The sequence below is a fragment of the Meriones unguiculatus genome, chromosome 5, assembly GCF_030254825.1.
Source record: "Meriones unguiculatus strain TT.TT164.6M chromosome 5, Bangor_MerUng_6.1, whole genome shotgun sequence".
Classification (NCBI taxonomy): Eukaryota; Metazoa; Chordata; class Mammalia; order Rodentia; family Muridae; genus Meriones; species Meriones unguiculatus.
The window spans coordinates 128,616,138-128,635,774 of NC_083353.1; the positions used below are offsets into that span (position 1 = coordinate 128,616,138).

Genomic DNA, 19,637 nt, shown 5'->3' on the forward strand with positions numbered 1-19,637 from the left:
CGCTCTCCCTTTCCCCATATCACACTGCAGAGCAGTGGAAAGCAAACTACAGTTTGGATTTCTGAAAATGAAAACTCATCTCAGGAGCAGATGGATGGCCCATCAGTCACGAGCACATACTGCTCTTGCAGAGAATCCAGCTTTGGTTCCCAGCACCCATGCTGTGTGGCTCACAACAAATGCCTGCAATTCCAGTACTGGACATCGGGATCTCTCTGTCCTCAGGGACAACCTGTATAAACTCATGAAGGTCCACACACATACAAACATGCATAAAAACAAACAAATAAATGTTAAAAGAAAAAAATGCCTCTGATTTCACTCAGTTACTTGTTTCTCATGGCTGGACCCCATGTTTCAGAGTCCTGTTTCAGACTCTCATCGCAACACAATTCTTCTACCAGCTGCCAGAGTCACTGAGTCAAAGCCCCAGATTCTGCCCAGCCATGTTTTCCTCATAACATGCATGTATCACTCGTTTCTTCTCAGTAGTAACAAGAGCTCTGTCTCTGCTGAGCTACTCTCAGGAAAGGGCTGAGAACAGTGAATTGCTGAGCACTGTGCCAGGGCCACTCTCCGGGAAAGGGGCGTAAGTGCTCGAGGCTGTCAACAGAGCCTCCTGCATGCAACAAGAACACACTGTACTCTGCACTGAGGGAGATCACTGCAAAGTGCACACAGCAATACTCAGCAAATACAATCATAAAGAGTAAGGATAACCACACTGTGTTAAAGCAATACATTTTCTGATTTAACTCACTCAAATTTATAAAAAATAACTCCAAATGTTTAACTATTCCATTCCTTTCCCCACAATGCTGGGGCTGCAACCTTCAGATTCCAGTGCTCCAAACTCTGCCGTCTACACAGGTGCCAGGAGCTGACCATGACTTCTTCTTAGCTCCAGAGACTAAAATGCTCCAAGATCCAGAACTTTTAAAGTGAGCTTTTTAATCTTTTTCTTTGGGGAGTCTCTTGTTCAAGCTGGTACTCACTATACAGTCAAAGAGTACTTCCTCTGGAGCGCCACGGTCATAGGGGTAAGCAACATGTCCAGTTTTCATGGTGCTGGGAATTGTATACAGGCTTCATGAATGTTAGGAAGCACTTTACCAAATGAGCTACAGCCCTAGCCTCAAGATTTGGACTCTCTGGGTAATTCAGATTTCAGGGTTCTGATGATGGTTGCTCAACTTGCATTTTACTATCATTTTAACCCTGGTGGCTTCAGAGCTATTTACATTCCTGTACCAGTTACCAAGTGCTGCTGTCTTCAAGTCTATGTGATTTCTACAATTCCCCTGAGACTTATAACCCAGTACAAGTTGTCACATCAGTTTAGAAACCAATTATCTTCTTGGCCTTTTAGGACATTATTACAATGCAATTTTACCTCTAAAACAAAAGCATCTTTTTTCCCGTGTGAAAGGTCTAACTCTGTAACTTCGTCAGAACTTTCTGATTGTGATCTTAAAAGTCTTGAGCGCTGTCTAGGCTCTGGAATGGGTGATCCTATCATCTCTTCAGATACCTCCTGAAAGAAACATAATTACGAAGACTGAATTCTTCAGTTTGCTTTTAAAGTTATACAATAATAGGCAGCTTCCTGGAAAGAAAAAAAAATCCACAAGATACATTCAATGAACTCTATATTTAAGTTTAACCTCTCAGGTAGTAGAAGACACAGATGTTTTCTCTTCAAAAGTGTTAGAGGCTGGTCTGGTGTACTGTGTACTCAGATGCTGATTTCTGTGCCCTGAAATCTGGTTGCAGTCAGAACGTGAACGCTGTCATCATCACTGATCAATGTGATGTAAAGCATGCTCCCCCAAATCTCTGATTTGTTAATAAAGAAGCTAGACCAGAGAAGACAGGGAGGAGGGACTTCTACTCCTAATCTTGGGGACTCAGGTGGGGATCACAAGAGAGAAGAGAAAAAGGAGAAGAGGTAGAGAAAGGACATGGCCATGAGGACTGACCCGATGAAGCAGAAGCAGCCCAGTTGGGACAGATTTGGCAAGTAATCCAGGCATGTAGCTGGGAAGTAGCCAGACTAGCATAAGGAATTAGAATAGATTATACTGGCCCAGCTCCAGTGCCTTAAAGCTGGTTGACTAAATCTGTATTTGTGGGCTAGAATGGGTGATTAGAAAAGCCCCTCCCCCAAATTATAACATAATTTTACAAATGGCACCCATCACAATAGGCACATAATCCAAACTTAGACAGAAATCCAAGCATAGGGCCTAAGAAAGCTCAGATAGCCCGGGCAGGGAGGGGAAGGGGGTTGAGGGGATAGGGGAGGAGGTGTTTCCTTAGCAACAACACACTGCTGAATGGCTTCAGACCCTGCTAGCAAAGGTTTTTTATTTTTTTTCCCCCAAGCCTTGCAGAATTCTGGAAAAGGTGGGAATGCATGCTAGGCTTGGCTATTTTTCAGATATTAATATAGAAACACCTCAGCTTTTCATTGCTTTTTAAAAAAAGGTTCAAGTTGTCTAACAGAAACACAAAGCTAGTGATACTTGATAATAACAGAATTTTAATAAAAATTTTACTTATCTCACGACATTCAAAAGATTACATTTTCAACTCATAAAACAAATAGTTTGGTTGTAACTACAGTATGTTTCTTTTAATTCAGACTATAGCTGAAGGTATCTGTAGTATAGAAGCAGTGTGTGCTACAGCGGCCAGCTTAGTAAGCTTGACTATGGCTAGTGAGCAGTGTGAAAGGAGCAATCAATGAAACATTCTCCACTACTGCACTTTCATCAAAAGTCATCTTTTTACTAAAGAGGATCTGTTTCCTTTCTTTCTCATGAAGGGTCTCACTCTGTAGCCTCAAGCACACAGCAATCGGTCTGCCTCAGCCACACAACTGCTGGGATTACAAATATAAGTCAATACTCCAGCTTAAAAAAAAAAGAGCATTTTAAACAACACATATCTGACAAGTTTGTGCTGAAAGGCTCTCGCTACAAAGAGACCTTTCTAGGACAAGATACAAGGCTATCATGGAGCATGTGCAAGAGAAAAACAAAGTTTAGAATCTATGGGTTTGTGAACATGCACACAATTGCACATACACAGTGACACATGTACATGCCTGTCTCAGGACACAAACAAGGAGGTGATAAGAAGTGATACCCAAAAGGAGAGCTGTTCCCTGTATACTGGATGGGAGAGGAGGCCTCATCCAAAAGAAGACAGTTAAGCAAAGGCAGTAGGGAGGTGAAAATAAGATACCCTGCAAATACACTCCACCTGACCAGTAGCTGGTGAATCCACTCTGTGGGCTTCACTCACCGGGGGGTTGATTTCATACAGCTCCTTGTTCTTGGCAATCGTGTCATTGATTTTCTTCTGCATGTGGGAGATGTGCTGCTCATAAGAGCCATCATTAGGGGTCTTCCCAGCAATCTGGATCCCACCAGGCGTTGGCAAGGCTGCTAAGTAGACCCCTGTGGCCGACTGTGAAAGTAACAGGAATATAATCAGAGTATCAAGCGATGATGGTGTAAGTTCCCTATCTAGGAATGTGCATTTCACTGTGGACAAAGGACCCATGGCCAGGCCAAGTCTACAAGCACATACAAAAACAATGCTAACAAGGTCAGCCTATTTTGGGGAGATCCCTAACTAAATGGGAGAGAGCTCTGAAAGGAGGTATCTAACTACATAACAACTTATCTTTCACACTTTACCTCATACTTATAAAAGGAAAAAAAAAAAAAAAAAAGGCAATTTGGGCAGGAAAATATGACAGCTGGGTAAGCCTGAACTTCACTGTGAGGTCCAGGACAGTCTGGGTTACACTATGAGACCACAGCTCAAAATCTAAAATAAATACATAAAAATTACCAGAAATCAAATTTACCTTAGCTAAAAGAAAAGTTACCAAAGCAGTTTTATTGCCCTTTAGTGCAGTCTGCCTGCAGAAAGCAACAACATAGAATGGCTGTGATCGAGGACAGACAGACACAGTAAGAACCATGAACCGTCTCATCTGTACGTCTCACTCCCCCACCTTATTCCAAAGCCACCAACAGAAACAATGTACTTGACACCAGTAAAACTTCCCATTCTACTGCAGTCCCTACATGTTAGCAGTATTGGGAAGTTATGGGAATGATAAAGCAAAATCAATCTGTGTGGAATGCATGTGTGTTTAAGCTACCGCGAGCAGAGCAAAATGTAAAGAAAGGAAAGCATAAAGGTGGGTGTGGCAGCACATGCCTGCAATCCCAGCTCTTAAAAGGTAGAGCCAAAAGGATCAGGAATTCAAGACCAGCCTCAATAACATAACAAGTTCAAGACCAGCCTGGGCTACATGAAACCCCATCTCAAAAAGAGCAAAAAGCAGGACTGACAAGATGTAAAGACAAGTAAAGACAACCTCTGCAAAGCTTGATGACCTGAGTTCCATCCATGTAATCCACATGGTGGAAGGAGAGAAGAGACTCCCACAGGTTGTCCATTGGTCCCAACATGGGCATCACAGTATATGTACCATGGTGCATGCACACCCACAAACAAATGTGAAACAATAACAAGAGAAAAAAAAAAAGCATTACAGTGTAAGTATGGGAAATAGTGAGAGGCAGTGTTTTCAAGTTTGGATGCTTGGATATTTGATGTGCAATCTGTCAACTGCCAACTTTTTGAAATTCTATAATGATGTCTGCACATCAGCTGAAACTAAACATTGGCAGCCCTTCCAGAACTTTACAAGCACAGCCATGACTTAGCTCCTCATGTCAACCTGCCAACATCAGCTCAACACTTTGCTACATTCACTGACTGATGACACACAACAGTCTTGAACTGCAGAAGCAGACAGGCCTGAGCCTGAAATCAGGAACAGCGCATAAGACCCCGTCACTTTGGGATGGTGGCCTTTGGCAGCACCGTCCTGTGTCCCTGAGTGCCACCTAGCAGGGACCCCTTGTCAGCTACTGCACAGACTAGCCTTCAGACCATGAGACTCCAGCGCACGCAGTGCTGTAGCAGACAATGGCAGGCAGCTGCAAGTGGCGTCACTAGAGAGCACGAAAGCATTACATGGTGCAGGCCGTAGGTTACAGCAATGCCATGGACTAACAGATTTACCACAATCATACAGTTATCGCCTACATACAGAAACCAAAGCTGGCCCCCTACAAAGATGTAGATGGGCATCTTAGGCTTCGTGTAGGTCCTCTAGTAAAAGTGGTGACTGCATCAGACATGGGCTCACTTGCTAGTTTTTAAATCATTTTCCCCTGGCAGGACTGCCTTGCCAGGCCACAGGGGAGGAGGACGTGCTCAGTTCTGATACGACTTGATGAGAGTTCCCCTTTTTGAGGAAAAGGGGGAGGGAAGAAGACAGAGTGGGACTAGTAGAAGGGGAGAGAAGGGGCTACAAGGATGTAAAGTGAATAAAGCAAACAAATGAGGGGAAAAATCAGCTGAGAATAGTGGTGTATACCTACAAATCCAGTACTCAGAAGGCTAAAGCAGAAAGATCATGACTTCTAGGCCAGCTTGTGTTTATTAGCAAGAACCCTGTCTCAAAATCTAAAAATAATAAATAAATGTACATACTTGGTCTAATAACAAACAAAATAAAACTGGAAATAATTTTGTATTTTAATTATAAATTTATATAAAAACTAAAACGTCCATAGATTTTATAAATTAAATACTTCTACATGTCATGAAAAGATTGACCAACAAAATACAATTTGAAAGCTGCCAACACAAAGATGAAAATCCTTTAACTGCCAACCACCCAATATATGAATAATAATAAGAGTTCAATTCAGTGGTTCCAACTGAGTAAACTAGGAATAATAACATTTAGACTAGTTCCTTAAAGCTCTGTAAAAGTTAATCACCAGACTTATATCCTAAAACATCTCCAACCATTAAAGGTTTGATGTCCATTTCTGTAGCTAAGTCTTCTACTTTTCTTATTCTTTTGAGACAGGGTCTTGCTGCATAACCCAGGCAGGCCTTGATCTCCTAAGTGCAGGATGATAAGGATGCACTATCACAGCTGGCTATGCCATCTCTTACATAACACTTTGAAGCCCACACAACAGACCCCAGCTACAAAGTTGACGAAAGACATGTAACGGCTTCTCAGCTCACCGCTAAGCCCATCAGCATGTTTTCGCCCACTGTAATCTGAATTCTTAGTCCAAACAAAGCGTTCATTCCTTTGAGTTTGAGCTTGTTCATCAGTTGAGTGTGTACTTCATACTCCATGAATGGCAGGAGATTACTGATAGCTGTGGCATTGGCTTCTGCCTGTGCCTTCTTTTTCAGGCGACATAACCTACAAAAAGAAAAATTCTGTCAGTACAGTGTTCTTGGTACCTTCCTAAGAAATGTCCAAGTTCAGTGGAATGACCTGGTTTAATGGAAAAGTTCTTTTTAGGATGCTTGAGGTCCTGGGTCTGAGCTCCAGAAAAGGCTCCTTACTTTTGGAAACACACTAGTCTCAAACAGATTTGTTACACTATAATTATTGCTTTGCCATTTCTGTTACAAGGTCTGTCTTTACTCCAAGTTGTAGCTCAGTTAAGCAGAAATTTAAAACCTCAGACTCTCTAGAAAAGAATTAATTGATCAGAATCACTACACAATTAAAAATCTTAGGTTCCAAGACTAGAGGTGGCTCAGTACTGACTGTTCTTCCAGAGAACCAGGGCTCAAGTCCAAGCACCCACATGGCAGCTCACAACCATCTCTATCTAACTCCAGTTCAGGGGTCTGACACCTTCTTCTGGCCTCTGCAGACACCAGGTATGCACATGGTGTGCACACTTACATACATGTAGGCAACACACACACACAAATTTTTTTAAATCTTGGGTTCTATAACTGCATGTGATACAGGATGAATGACTAGCAGACAGAAATGTTAGCTTAAGCACACAGGTTATTTGAGCACCTATTATGCAACAGAAAGCCCTCAAAGGGAGCACAGATAGCTCAACTCACCACCCGTAGAGCAGTAATGACAGCCAGGAGGCAGTGGTAAAGGCTGTCTTTACTGTGCTCACAAAAACACCTGCAGCTGTTTCCTACATAAATATAAATACATTTCCAGACCAATCAGTAAATATTCATCACCAACAGATCATCAAATAATACTACAGGATACAGTCTCTGAGGGAGGGGGAGTTAATCCCAAATGGAAGCAAAAGACAAAAGACACTAAATAGAATAGAGCTATTCTAGTTCAGAACAAAACTCAACATAACTGTGGAATTAATCTGATGTGTAAAAGAGGAAAATATCAACGATTCCCCGACTGGACATGAAGAGGAATGGGGCAATGTATGGTGTCTATGGCTCATCATATAAGAAGCAAAGAGGTGTACAGCTCTGAAGTTCAGAAGCATGTTTTACACTAGATTTATAAATACGGGACTCACAGGCAGAAGCACAGCACATACACCTATGAGTTGACAGAGGGTCCAAACCCATGGCTCCCATGAGGATTAGTCAACAGACTGAAGAGCATTTACTATGTTAATAAAGGCACGGGGTAGGGGGCTAAAGAGATGGCTCAGGGGTTAAGAAGTCTTCCAGAGGTCCTGAGTTCAATTCCCAGCAACCACATGGTGGCTCACAATCATCTATAATGTGATCTGATGCCCCCTTCTGGCTTGCAAGAACATACACACATATTACTCACTAGATAGATAGATAGATCTTTAAAGACTCAGGGGGCTGGAGAGATGGCTCAGTGGTTAAAAGCACTGGTTGCTCTTCCAGAGGACCTGGGTTCAATTCCTAGCACATGGCAGCCTGTAACTCCAGTTCCAGCAGATCTGACACTCTCATACAGACATACATGTACGCAAAACATCAATACATGCAAAATTAAAGTAAAAAATTAAAAAAAAAAACTCAGTATGACACTGAAATCAAAGTAATCTCAAGGAAAAAAGGACTGGGTGTGTGACTACTGCTCAAGTTTCGAGGTGAAGACAGAAACATCCAAGGGACAAGGAAACCTGGCAGGTGTTGGTGACCTAGACACTTAGGGCTGTCTGCTGCATGTGTCACACTCCAGGATGCCTGATTCCAATGATGAACAGCTGAGTTTTGTGCAAAATAAACATAAACATCATGGAACACTGTTCTTCAAAAGAAAACAAACAAACAAAACCGCTAAAAAGCATGCAGTTCCAGAATACATTAGAGGTCTCTAAAGCAGTTGATATTTAGCCATACTCCAAGCCAGTACACAAATTAACTGATACATATAATAAACATATGTACAACAGAACTGAAGTTCTTGAGTGTTATACACAGTGTTTTTTCTGCAGCTGTACAGGGGATAAATACAAGGTTCAAGTGGAGCTGCCCTGTTAGTTCAGGATAAAACATGTAAGAAAAAATAGAGAGGGGCTGAAGAGATGGTCAGAGGTTAAGAGCACTAGCTGCTCTTCCAGAAGTCCTGAGCTCAATGCACACACATGGTGGCTCACAACCATCTATAGTGAGATCTGGTGCCTTCTACTGGCCTACAGGCATCCATACAGGCAGAATACTGTATACATAATAAATAAATACATTTTTTTAAAGAAAAGAAACAATAGCTATTATCCAACAAATTTATGGCTTTGTACCTCATACAAACATACCTTGCCTGAATAAGACAACCTTTTCCAACAACCAGCGCGTCTGTGGGCAAGTCTATGGTTGTAAAGAGAGCGTCAGGCACTCTCTGTCTCCTGCAGTTGCAGCAGTGTGTGAGGTGAGCTGGGAAGGGCATGCTCAGCTCATCGTACGGTGTGTGGCAGAACCCGCAGCCGACAGGCAGATTTTCCTCCATCCTATAGAAAGATATTTTTAAAAGTAAGGTATTCTACTCAGGGTCCACTACCTAGTCACCCTCAAAAACAGAAAAATAGCAAACAGGAGTCATAGGACAACGGGAAAATTTTTATGGCACTTAAACAATATATATTCCATATAGAGTATCTGTGTGGAAGCTCCTCCAACCTACGCCAGAGCGCTAAGAATGCCTTCGTGAGTGATAAACCGCTAGCCACCATGAAATCGGACTATTGCCACTACTCTAAGGAAAAAAGGAGTCAAATTATACTAATTCTGTTCCCTCATTTGCCACAGCATGACAAAGAGGACTTCTGACACAAAAATTGGGGGCAAGGAGGATAATATAAAAAACAAATGGATAGACAGCAAAGATAACGTTTTCCTAATGGTTAGTAAATACAAACAGAAAAACTCAAACAAACAAATAAAACAAAATAGCTTTTGGTTACCTGTGAGAACTGAATGGTAAAGTAAGACACCAAATGTTTTGGTTGCAGGACGCAGATACCAAGCTCTGAATTAACCTTCCCTCCTGCAAACCAGCTTACACAGTGTTAAGTGACATGCAGCTTCTGGAGGAAAGTGGTACCCAGCAATAGACCCTGTGAGCTGCAGCAGCGAACTGTCAGCCAAGACGTGTCCACTGGTACGACGGGGTTACTACTGTACATAATCAACTGTTTTCAGGTTGGACTGAAGGCAGATTCCACAGGAAGAACTTAGACCTAGTACTGTAAAACCCAGGCAGGAGTTCCCGGCTAGGGAGGTCATTGGCCCTATTGAGGAAACTACTATTGTTTGCTAAACAGACATGGTGTCAAACTGCCTTCCACACACTGACACATATCCATAGACTAATGGTACTGTTAGCCCTGGTGAGAGAAGTTTCTACCTGCAGTGGGTGATGGTTAATGCAGAGACTCATGTGTGGTCAAAGTGCTGAGAGTAAGTGATTCAACAATGAGTGCTGAGCCCTAAAGTGAAACAACTGTATCACCCCCATTATGGTCAAGGAACATTGCAGAACAAGGGGTAGAAAGAATGTTAAGAACATAGGGGGATGGCAAGTGCTGTGAAACACTGTCTTCTGTAAATGACATGATCACACACCCATGAACATACAGCCGCTGTGGTTCCCAACACAAGATCTACAAGCTAAGGTCTACTGACATCCCCTGTGCCTGAGGGAGGAGCTCATGGAGCTCTACTCCTCCTCGGGAGGCTACTGCTACACTGAGAATTAATGGCTGCTGAGGGAGGGAGAATTAATTAGTTTCTGCAGTGGGGTGGCCATTGGTGTGTTGTCTGCACTTTAGTAAGCAACTTCTACCCCACGTTCACAGAAGCAACACTAATTAAATGCAGTGGGTCCCCAAAAGACACATGAAAGCAGAAGGGGGACCTGCTAGGGAGAAATGCTTCATTAAGAATAGGGTAAAGATAGATGGTAATAAAGGGCAAAAATGGCCAACATATACTAAATTAAATACATGTATGAAAGTGCCAAAACTAAGCAATTGGGGGAAATTTTTAACAAAAAAGTACTTTAAAAAAAAAAAGAAAGTCAGAAAAATGTATACACTAAGATTCCTTATTTCTAGCATCTTAACATTCCTGAGGCCAAAAGAACTGCTTCATCTGACATCCATATTACAAATAGGCCAAGAGTGAGCACCACAACTACCCGGTCACTGCAAGCTGTTAGTCAGCAGGGATGGTCAGCAGGGTGACTCCACAGCAGTTATTTAACCTGAGGCAGCCTAACCTACAAAACTGAAATGACTACTTAGAAATGTTTTCTAGGTTTTTGTTTTGTTTTGAAAGTTTAGAAAATTACAACTAAATCTACCCACCCTACAAATGTAATATCTTCCTGACAGGGGCAAATGCAAGTCTATTCAGCCTGAATCAGCCCGAGGTACAAGGCAGCCTGCTAAGCTGACCTGTGAGAGCTTCCCATTTATTTGAATTCAGGATAGAGACTAACTGGAGCCATCTTTAACTAAGCACTCTGCACAGATCTCGGTGTCTGCAAGCAACATTGTGAGGCAAAAAGATCAGAGCAGTACAAATCATAAGAAACACAAAAAGTATAGAAAGAACTTGCTCTGAATACTGAGACTAAGGGAATCATTTTTCTTTCTAATCTCCTATATTCTCAAAATTATTTTTAGTAAGCACCGACATTCCGTGGGGGGTGAGGAGGATCTGGCAAGAATAGTCAGTAGATAAAGCTGGTTGCCACCGAATCTCATCACCTGCATTTGATCCTGGAACCCAAATGGTAAAAGGAAAGCGATGACTCCCACAAGTTGTGCTGACTACCGCCCACACGCTCTGACCTATGTGTAACCACAACCCTCCTCCACATAACACTTACAATAATAGACGTTTTAAAGTGTTATACTGGAATTTACAAAAACAAATGCCCAGGCAGCTTTGGGGAAATTTTTTGAATTCAGTTTCTAAAATGTTAGGGATGTAGCTCCATGGCAAAGTACTTGCCTAACTTCAACAGATTCCTAAGTTCACCCACCAGTGCTCTTCTGCCTTACTCAAGAATGCAGTGCCCCTCAGGTGCAGCTGCCTGTAGCCTGCCCAGCAATGACAAGCTCTGGTCCACCCTCAGCCTAGGTACTACACTATGTACCAGGCAAGTCACTCAACAGTATAGTCCAATCCCTCAACCATACCCTGAATTTGAAGGCTCTAGAATAAGGAATGGCCAACATCCACTCGAATATTCTCAAAAGAATAAATTAACCAAGGTCCTCTTCACCAAAACTAGCAAATCATCCATCACATCTTCTTGCAAAGTTACACTTAATTGGAACACAGAAGACTTTTATCCTTTCTTCCTTAATTTATATAATTCAGCTGTTTTTATCACAGAAGATACTAATATTAAGCTAGTAGCTCTAATATATTTACATAAATTTATGTATACTTTGGACATCTTTATCTGTTTATAGAAAACATTTCTTACATTTAAAAAAGCTAACAGTTTAAAAGGTTAAAGAAATCAAGAATTAAGTAAAAAGTAAGCTGACTTTACCTTACACTCTCATTTTCCATTTCACGTGCATTAAAGTCATTTTTCATAAAGCTTTTAAACAGTTTACCACAATATAGTAAGTGCTTTGATTATTTTGTGAAAGGGGAATTTATGAGAATAAATTGTGTTGTTGGGATGAGTCAAAAAGAGGAAAAGTAAAAAAAAAATTAGGTCCATTTTATGAGAAAGCTAAAAAAAAAGGTATACTTGAAGTTCTTGTACTGTTAGTCATATATGGGACTTCGTGAGGACACAAAGGCAACAATGTCCATGATATAGAAGACAGAACCCCACACATCCATTAGCCCAGAGCAGCTGACAAGAATCAGCAAGTGGCTGGTACCAGCTGGATACTACCTCACTGTCAGCAAATTACACATGGAACTGCCCAAGCTCTGACATTGCAAAAAGTATCTCTCTTCTCTAGCTAGGAAAGCAAGCCATAACAACCTCTGTTCCAAACAGCCCTCCACGGTGCCTTCCTGCAGAAACCGAGGGTTCAGTACAGCCGCTGTGCCAGATGCTGATAAAATACAGACTTCTTCACTGGAAAAAGAGAAAACAAACACAAGTTAACATTCCCAACAATAAACCTTCAGAAAACAGTAAATATCAAGAGTGACAAAATGAGTCCATATCAGACTGTCCTAATGTGTTAAATAACCTAGAGCAGGAAACACAAGCAAAGTATGTATCAAATGATGAGGGCCAGAGCTGCTGCAAATTAAAAGCTGAAAAAGATAGATTAACAGTAATAGCTTTCTGAAATATTAAATATTTCAAATTGTAAAGCCAGTAATAAGCTACCCAACTATTACTATAGAGCTTTATTAAAACTGTTCTAAAAGTACAACTATGTAAGGAATCTATAGTGCTACAGATTAACCTGAATTATAATTTTAAAAGAATCTAAAACAGTACCCAAAATAGACTAAACAAAACTTAAAATGTTTCATTCATATATCTATATAAATGCACATATATATGAATCCAATTTTTAAAGGAGTTCTTTTTAAATTTTTTATTTCAAATTGTCTATCTTAAAAGCAAAACCAATTAGGCAATCGGTGTAACTGCTAAGCAGTATCACTTACAGCCAATGAGACAGGGAGCAGATCAGGAACAAGAAGAGAGAACAAAGGAGTAAGTGGACAGAAGCCTGAGAGCAAGACAAGGTCAGCCATGTGCTGTATGAGCACAGCGCGAGGCATCAAGGCAGATGGGCTGTGAGCACCTGAGCAACAATCAGAGTTCAGTGTAGCAGTGTGCTTCAAAGAATTCCACCAGTAACAGTAGGAAGGAGAGGTTGGAACAGGGAAAAAAAAAAATAGTGCAGGTGCGACTTAAATGCAAAGATATTTTGAGAGCAGTAGCTTCTGTACGTGATTCTAAACTGAAGTCAAGTCAGTAGACATGGAGGGAGGTCCTTGAGCCAGGGATACAGTTTTAAGTTCACCGTGAGCCTTCAGCCACACCTATCCCGTCCCTCCAGCTTCTGCCCGTGCCTCTTCTCGGCACCTGTGTCCATTCATGTCCATCCTCCATGACCTAGTTCAAGCATCAGGACATCACTAACACTTCTGAATGACAATCCGCTCATACTCCATTTCCACTAATATTCCCATCCTATCTCACACTTCTGGTCCCTGGGATCCTGAAGCATCTGGAATAGCTCAACAATAAAACTTAGCATACATGTCATAATTCCCTAAGAGAATGTAAATTTCATGGCAAGAACCATGTCTTAAACATCAAATCCTTCTGACATAAAAGCATATGGCACTAAACCCATTCACAAGGCAGGACTACCAATCAGGGAATGAGGCAGAGCAGTTATCACTAAGTTGGTAGATAACAAGGGAGGAAAAGTTAGTATGGGGGCTGGAGAGACGCTGCTCTTGAAGAGGACCCAGGCTTAATTCCCAGCACTCAAACAGTGGCTCACAACCACCCATAACCTCAGCTCCAGGACATCCAACAGGTACATTTGTGGCATGCATGCATGCAGGCAAAACATTCCTACACATAAAGTAGAAAAAGTAAATCTTTAAAAAGCAAAAGCATCTATTCTACTGATCTAGAATGGTTCAAAGGAATAGCACGTGGCCTGAACCAGCAAAGCTCAGGAATACTCATATTTATAGCATGATAACTTTTCTCTGACATTAATGAGCAGAAAATCTGGTAGTAAGAAAAATGTAATACAAAATGGAGAAGATAGCACAGAGTCAAACGGCTTCGAAATCATAGCAATTACCAGCTTTCAAGAAGTGCATGAAGATAGGATTCCAGGAAGATAAAATAAGTATATGTGCCTTAGATAATATGGTCAAAACTGGCATAAAGGAGCAAAGTGTATTGGTGGGAAAACACAGATTGTGATCTGAGAATAAAATTTCATAGTTTCAAATGTTTTAAATGGTTCAATGGATCAACAAGTCCAAAACACACTCCAAAGTCATGTGGCAATAGAGGGCTTAATAACAAGAAAGAATCAGCTCTGAAACTTGGCTGCTAGGACAGAGCACTCTGCTCTACTAGCTTCAGCACTCCGAGGGACACCTGCAGGGCCTATATGTTAGTGTAACAGCATATATTTTAGTAGCTACTGTCTAGGAGGGAGACAGCTGACAAGGGGCCAGGCCAGCAGGATGACTAGAGGTGGGACACCACCGGCAAAGAGCACAGTTCTGAACACACCGAACACACCGGAGACATGATTCAGATGAAAGGTAGGAGGAAAAGAACCAAAATAAGAAGCCTCTCCCGAAGTTAGCAGAGTTAGGTAGGAATATTTTGTGAGAAAAAGTTCCAACCCAACTTTTATTTCTTTCTTTTTATTTTCTTTTAAATACAGGGTCTATGTAGCTCTTGGCTGGCCTGGAATTCACTGTATTGACCATGATGGCCTTGAACTCAGAGAAACCTCTGCCTGCCAAGTGATGGGATTAAGGGTGGCTGAGTACAACTTTAGAGACACTGTACCATTCATTTACAAAACACCTAGAGCTCCCTCCAAATGTCCCACTGGAAGGAGTCCCCAAAGTCAGCAACTGACATGCAAGGACCACTAACTGGGTGTGCTAGTTATTATACACTCATATGACCCTCAAAGCCCATAACAGTTTGCACCATCACCATTTGAACAAAGAAACTGAGGCTCTCACATTTACAAAGATCAAATGGGAAGAAGGCATCTTGAACTTGATCTGAAACACTCAGGGCCCTGTCTTGGCTTCCCACTGTGCCTCTCTTCTTGGATTTGTATTGCATTTCTCCCAGCTCACACAACAAGCCAAACCACAATGTCAGGAAATTCAATTAGTCATTTACCAGATGCTGGTTGACTCGCTGTAGCCCACTACAGCATGGCAGCCTAAGGCTTTAGCATGTGACTTTATCTCTTGTCTGATTTCTGCCCACCATGCATCTCGAGTTTCTGGTTCATCTGAAAAATAAAGTTTAAGTCAATTGACTACTCAACAGCCCATTGCACATTAACAGGAAATGTCCGCAGTACGCCTGGCTCTGGAGATGAAGTGCTGCCCCACACTTTACACTTCCCATTCTTTTAAAGTGCTGATTTCATACAAGAATTGATTCAGCTCTGAAACTTGGTTGCTAGGACAGAGCACTCTGCTCTACTACCTTTAGCACTTTAGACACCTGCACGGCATGTATTTTAGTTCAACAGCAAATATTTTAGTAGCTATAACTTAAAAGGGAGACCTCAACTTTCAGATTCCAATTTTGTTTGTTTGACTGATTTGGAGGACAGGATCTCAGATAGCTCAGTCTGGACTCACCCATTATGTAGCTGAGGATGACACTGACCTGATCCTTCTGCCTCCAATTCTGAATGTGAGGGTCACAGGCATGTGTCCCCACATATTGCTCAGATTCTAAACTGAGAGGACATGCTGAGTCTCATCTCACTGAGCAAATACCTTATGTGTTTTGTCCATAAGTTTGATTTAAATTCTGATTTCGTACTCTGTCACCTATAATCCACTACATTCTAAGTTTTAAGTTCCCTCCAAGGTAAAGATTCATCAATATTTATAAGTGGTATCAAAAAACTTTTTTGCCATTCTTTTATAAAGATGTAAGTCCCAGGGCAGAGTAACAGGGTATAAAAGGACTAGCCAATCTAAAAAGGAAAAAAAGAAAAAATGGGAGGGACAGAAAAACAACAACAACAAAAAAATACATTTAAAGGATTAACACGAATAATTCAGCTAATATAGAAGGGCAAATTTCAAACATACAATTATAAATCCATACATGGCTTATAATTTCAAAAAGCAGCTTATGGGCATGGTAACCAATGCCTAAATTCTGGTTACTTGGAAAGCTTAGCCCAAGAGTATAACCTAGCCTGGTCAACAAACTGGTTTCTGTTTCAACCATAACAAAAACTGTTCGGGGATTAGATGAACTAACTGGTACAACAAGCACGTAGAGGCACTGGGCTCATCCCAGTGGGGAAAATAATAATGTTCAGAACTGTAGAACTATATCATGTCATGGAGAACTCTAACACCCATGTAATGGGCAATAGGAATGGCGTTGCCATACACTTTTTAATCAGCTGCACATTTAGCCAGTGAGCAACCACAAGCAAGACTAACATTTCATGAGCAAAGGTGTTAAAACCAAGATTGGTCTGTTTCTTGCTTCTTTTTGTGGTTCGAGAGGCCTCCGAAAGCTTCCTCTGGAGATGGTGCTAAGCACTTACTGTACATCTTCCGCACAAAAGGAGCCACTAGTACAGAACACCAAGCACATACCAATTTCTATTTTTACACAGCAGTTACATCAAATCCTCAGCACAGTTTTTCAAAATAAATGAAGTAGAGGTATACTCACTAGTAAAGCAGTGAAGAGAGAAAGGAAAGAAAGGTTAAGAAGCTTGCTAGAGCTCACATTCCTGTGGTGTCTCCTCTGCAAGGAGGAGATGGCAAGAGGAGAAATGAGGAGGTAAATGTCAGCCAGCTCTTGATTGAGTCTGGGGTTTGGGACAGAGCTACCCTAAAAAACTTTCCTTCAGAGGAAAAAGAGAGAAGCAGACTTGAGGAAACTGAGGAAAGATGAAAGTACAAGATAAAGTAAACAAAGAGAACGGAAAAAGCTCCATCCTATACTATTAACTAAGAACTACAGAAACATTCAAGTGGCTATTTGCCTCTCCAGCCAGTTCCAAACTTGTTCTCACATTCCTAGCTGAAATGTATACATTAAGAGCACATACACTTCAGAGCCCATATCACTTCTACTATAAGATACACATGCCATTTTCTTATGTTCTTTGTTTGAGATAGAATCCTGCCCTCCTGGGGTCAAACTGACTATGTAAATCTGGCTGCTGGAACTTACAACAATGCTCCTGCTTCAGCCTCCCCTTGCTAGGATTACAAGCGTGAGCCACCACACTGGCTAGACATGCGTGCCTGTATGCCAATTTAAACATCCACAAAGCCTCATCCTTTTCCAAAAGAAAACTATAGCAGAAAACAAACTATTTCCTATGTAGTATTCTCATCTATCAAATTATTTAAAGTCTAGGAAAATTAGTATCCCAACAGAAATAACTTTCAGTCTAGAAAATAATCATTTTCCTAGAACACTGCATCAAATAAGTCTAACTTTTCCAAACTCACTGATTGAATCACTCTGGAAGTTTAATATGTGTTCCAAGACAAGCATTATGATATGTCATGTTAAAACAGTTTTCTCATAGTAGACTCACCTTATTTGTACCACAATTAACATGTAGCAGATTCCCTGTTTTTAATAATGGGTTTTATAAGCAGCAATCCACAACATCATTTACAAAATAATGAAGAAATGGAGGGAGCTACTTATTGCAAGCTTGAAATGTACGTACTTAGAAATGCCCAGCATATTCAAATGGAGAAATGTTAATTCCCTTGAGGTATGTGTAACCACATAGAATACAGTTACCCACATCACACTTACCTTGGTATAACATAAAATAACAGAGAGTTAAAACAAGCCATGGAAGAATAAGTGGCTGATTAAACCTTAAAGAGAGCAAGGACGAGAGCGAGCGAGAGCTGACTGAGCGCAAGTGCAGCATTCATACCCTTCAGGCAAGCTCACAAGCAGCCTTCACTTTGACACAGCCACACGAGTGCATGAGATGCCAGTACTGTACTTAGCAAAGTGCTGACGAGTGTAAAAAGCTAGTTACATGACATGGGCACCAAGGAAGCAAATGGCATGTGTCCACACTCTGGAAAATGTTAAATTTGGTTCTGGCTAAAGCAAAAGCTAAGGAACAAAGGGTTTGCAAAGCAGATTTGGCAGACAGGAGCCAGGAAGTGATGTTTTGGCGCATGCTCGGGTCAAGTGACAGCACAGACTGAAAACTATGGCAGCTCACTGAAATGGTCACAGAAAGGAATGGCCCTAGACTCTAGGTGAGAGCAAGGCAAGCGTACAGGAGGAGCACTTCATCAGTAGTCACCCTGGCAACCATAGCCACTACACTGTAGGCAAGAGCAAGGGATGAAAGCTATTTAACTACAGAAAAATTCACACTAATCCATTTATTTAGGATTAAGAAAGCTTCTATTTATCTTCAATGCCTACACTACAATTGTGCCAAAGGTGAGCCAGACTCAGACAGCACTTGTAATTAGTATGATCTTATTATCAATAAAAAAAAAAATCAGCTTTTCCACATCAGTTAATCCCTATGACAGACTCTTTTAAGATTTAAAAACTGCTAATTAAATTTTAATAGGAAACACACTACTGAACCTATTTATTTTTTTTCACCATACCAAAGCACAAATTTGAAGTTCTATCATACTTTAATAAAAAGCAAAACAGGGTTTGGCTTTAAAATGTATGGCAATTACCCATGTAGTACATGGGTACTATTAGTCATTTTAGGAAAATACAGCTGAGATGTGAACTCATTTAACAAGCATTCCAAAGGTAGTAAAAAAAAAAAAAAAATGATTTCCATCTACAAAATTTATTCTAATTAAAAACATTTGGGGAAAAATTAAATCTTCATTATTATGCAAATTACATTTCATACTGTTTTAAAGCTTTTTTTTCTAGGGGGTCCAACTTTTTCTAGGTTCTACGAATCACAGAACCTCTCCTTTTAGCAGCTGACATGCACTGAGCTCTATACTCAGCACTGGTCCATAGGATGTTACCACTGTGGCTGGCAGTAGAATCCACTTTCTACTGGTGCTTTCCTAGAGCATGGTCACAGCTTGATATCTTGCCATCTTTTTGTTTCAGAAGTGTGGGTCAAACTACTAAAGATTTCTTAAAGGCTAATATGTATCCCAGGAGGTAAGACATGATCGACTCAACACAAATGCCTTTACTAAACTCAACTCCTTAGTGACTTCAGGCAATTACATGCTTGTAACTAAGACATACCTGCCTACCCAAAGTGTTGAAAATCTGTTCTGTTTGTAGGTACTCAACATAATTTTTTTGTTTTTTGCTGAAATGGAGTTCAACATGTAGCCCAAACTAGCCTCAGATTCACAATTCTCTTGATTCTGCTTCAAGGGTGCCATGATTACGAGTATGAGCCATCACATCCCGCTCAACCTAACTTAAAAATGAACAAGAGGAGATAAAGGCTGGATAAGAAATGGCTTTGAATATGATAATCTAGCTGCTGAGGGACACAGAAGGTTCATTTCCGAACACTGGAAAGTGACCTCCTCTGAAGTAAGGCAAGCTT

The 19,637-nt window shown here is 41.0% G+C and overlaps 1 protein-coding gene across 27 annotated transcripts in view; it reads right to left on the bottom strand.

The window, feature by feature from the left end:
• Window positions 1–19,637, bottom strand: part of C2cd5 (C2 calcium dependent domain containing 5) — a 101,059-nt gene that overhangs the window by 21,886 nt on the left and 59,536 nt on the right. For all 27 annotated transcript variants that reach the window (XM_060384455.1, XM_060384453.1, XM_060384448.1 and 24 more), the window contains 6 exons: window positions 15,230–15,344; window positions 12,347–12,442; window positions 8,646–8,837; window positions 6,136–6,322; window positions 3,310–3,474; window positions 1,394–1,534 (listed from right to left, as the gene is read on the bottom strand). In XM_060384455.1, coding sequence (XP_060240438.1) covers window positions 1,394–1,534; window positions 3,310–3,474; window positions 6,136–6,322; window positions 8,646–8,837; window positions 12,347–12,442; window positions 15,230–15,344 — 896 coding nt within the window. The remainder of the gene's footprint in view (window positions 1–1,393; window positions 1,535–3,309; window positions 3,475–6,135; window positions 6,323–8,645; window positions 8,838–12,346; window positions 12,443–15,229; window positions 15,345–19,637) is intronic.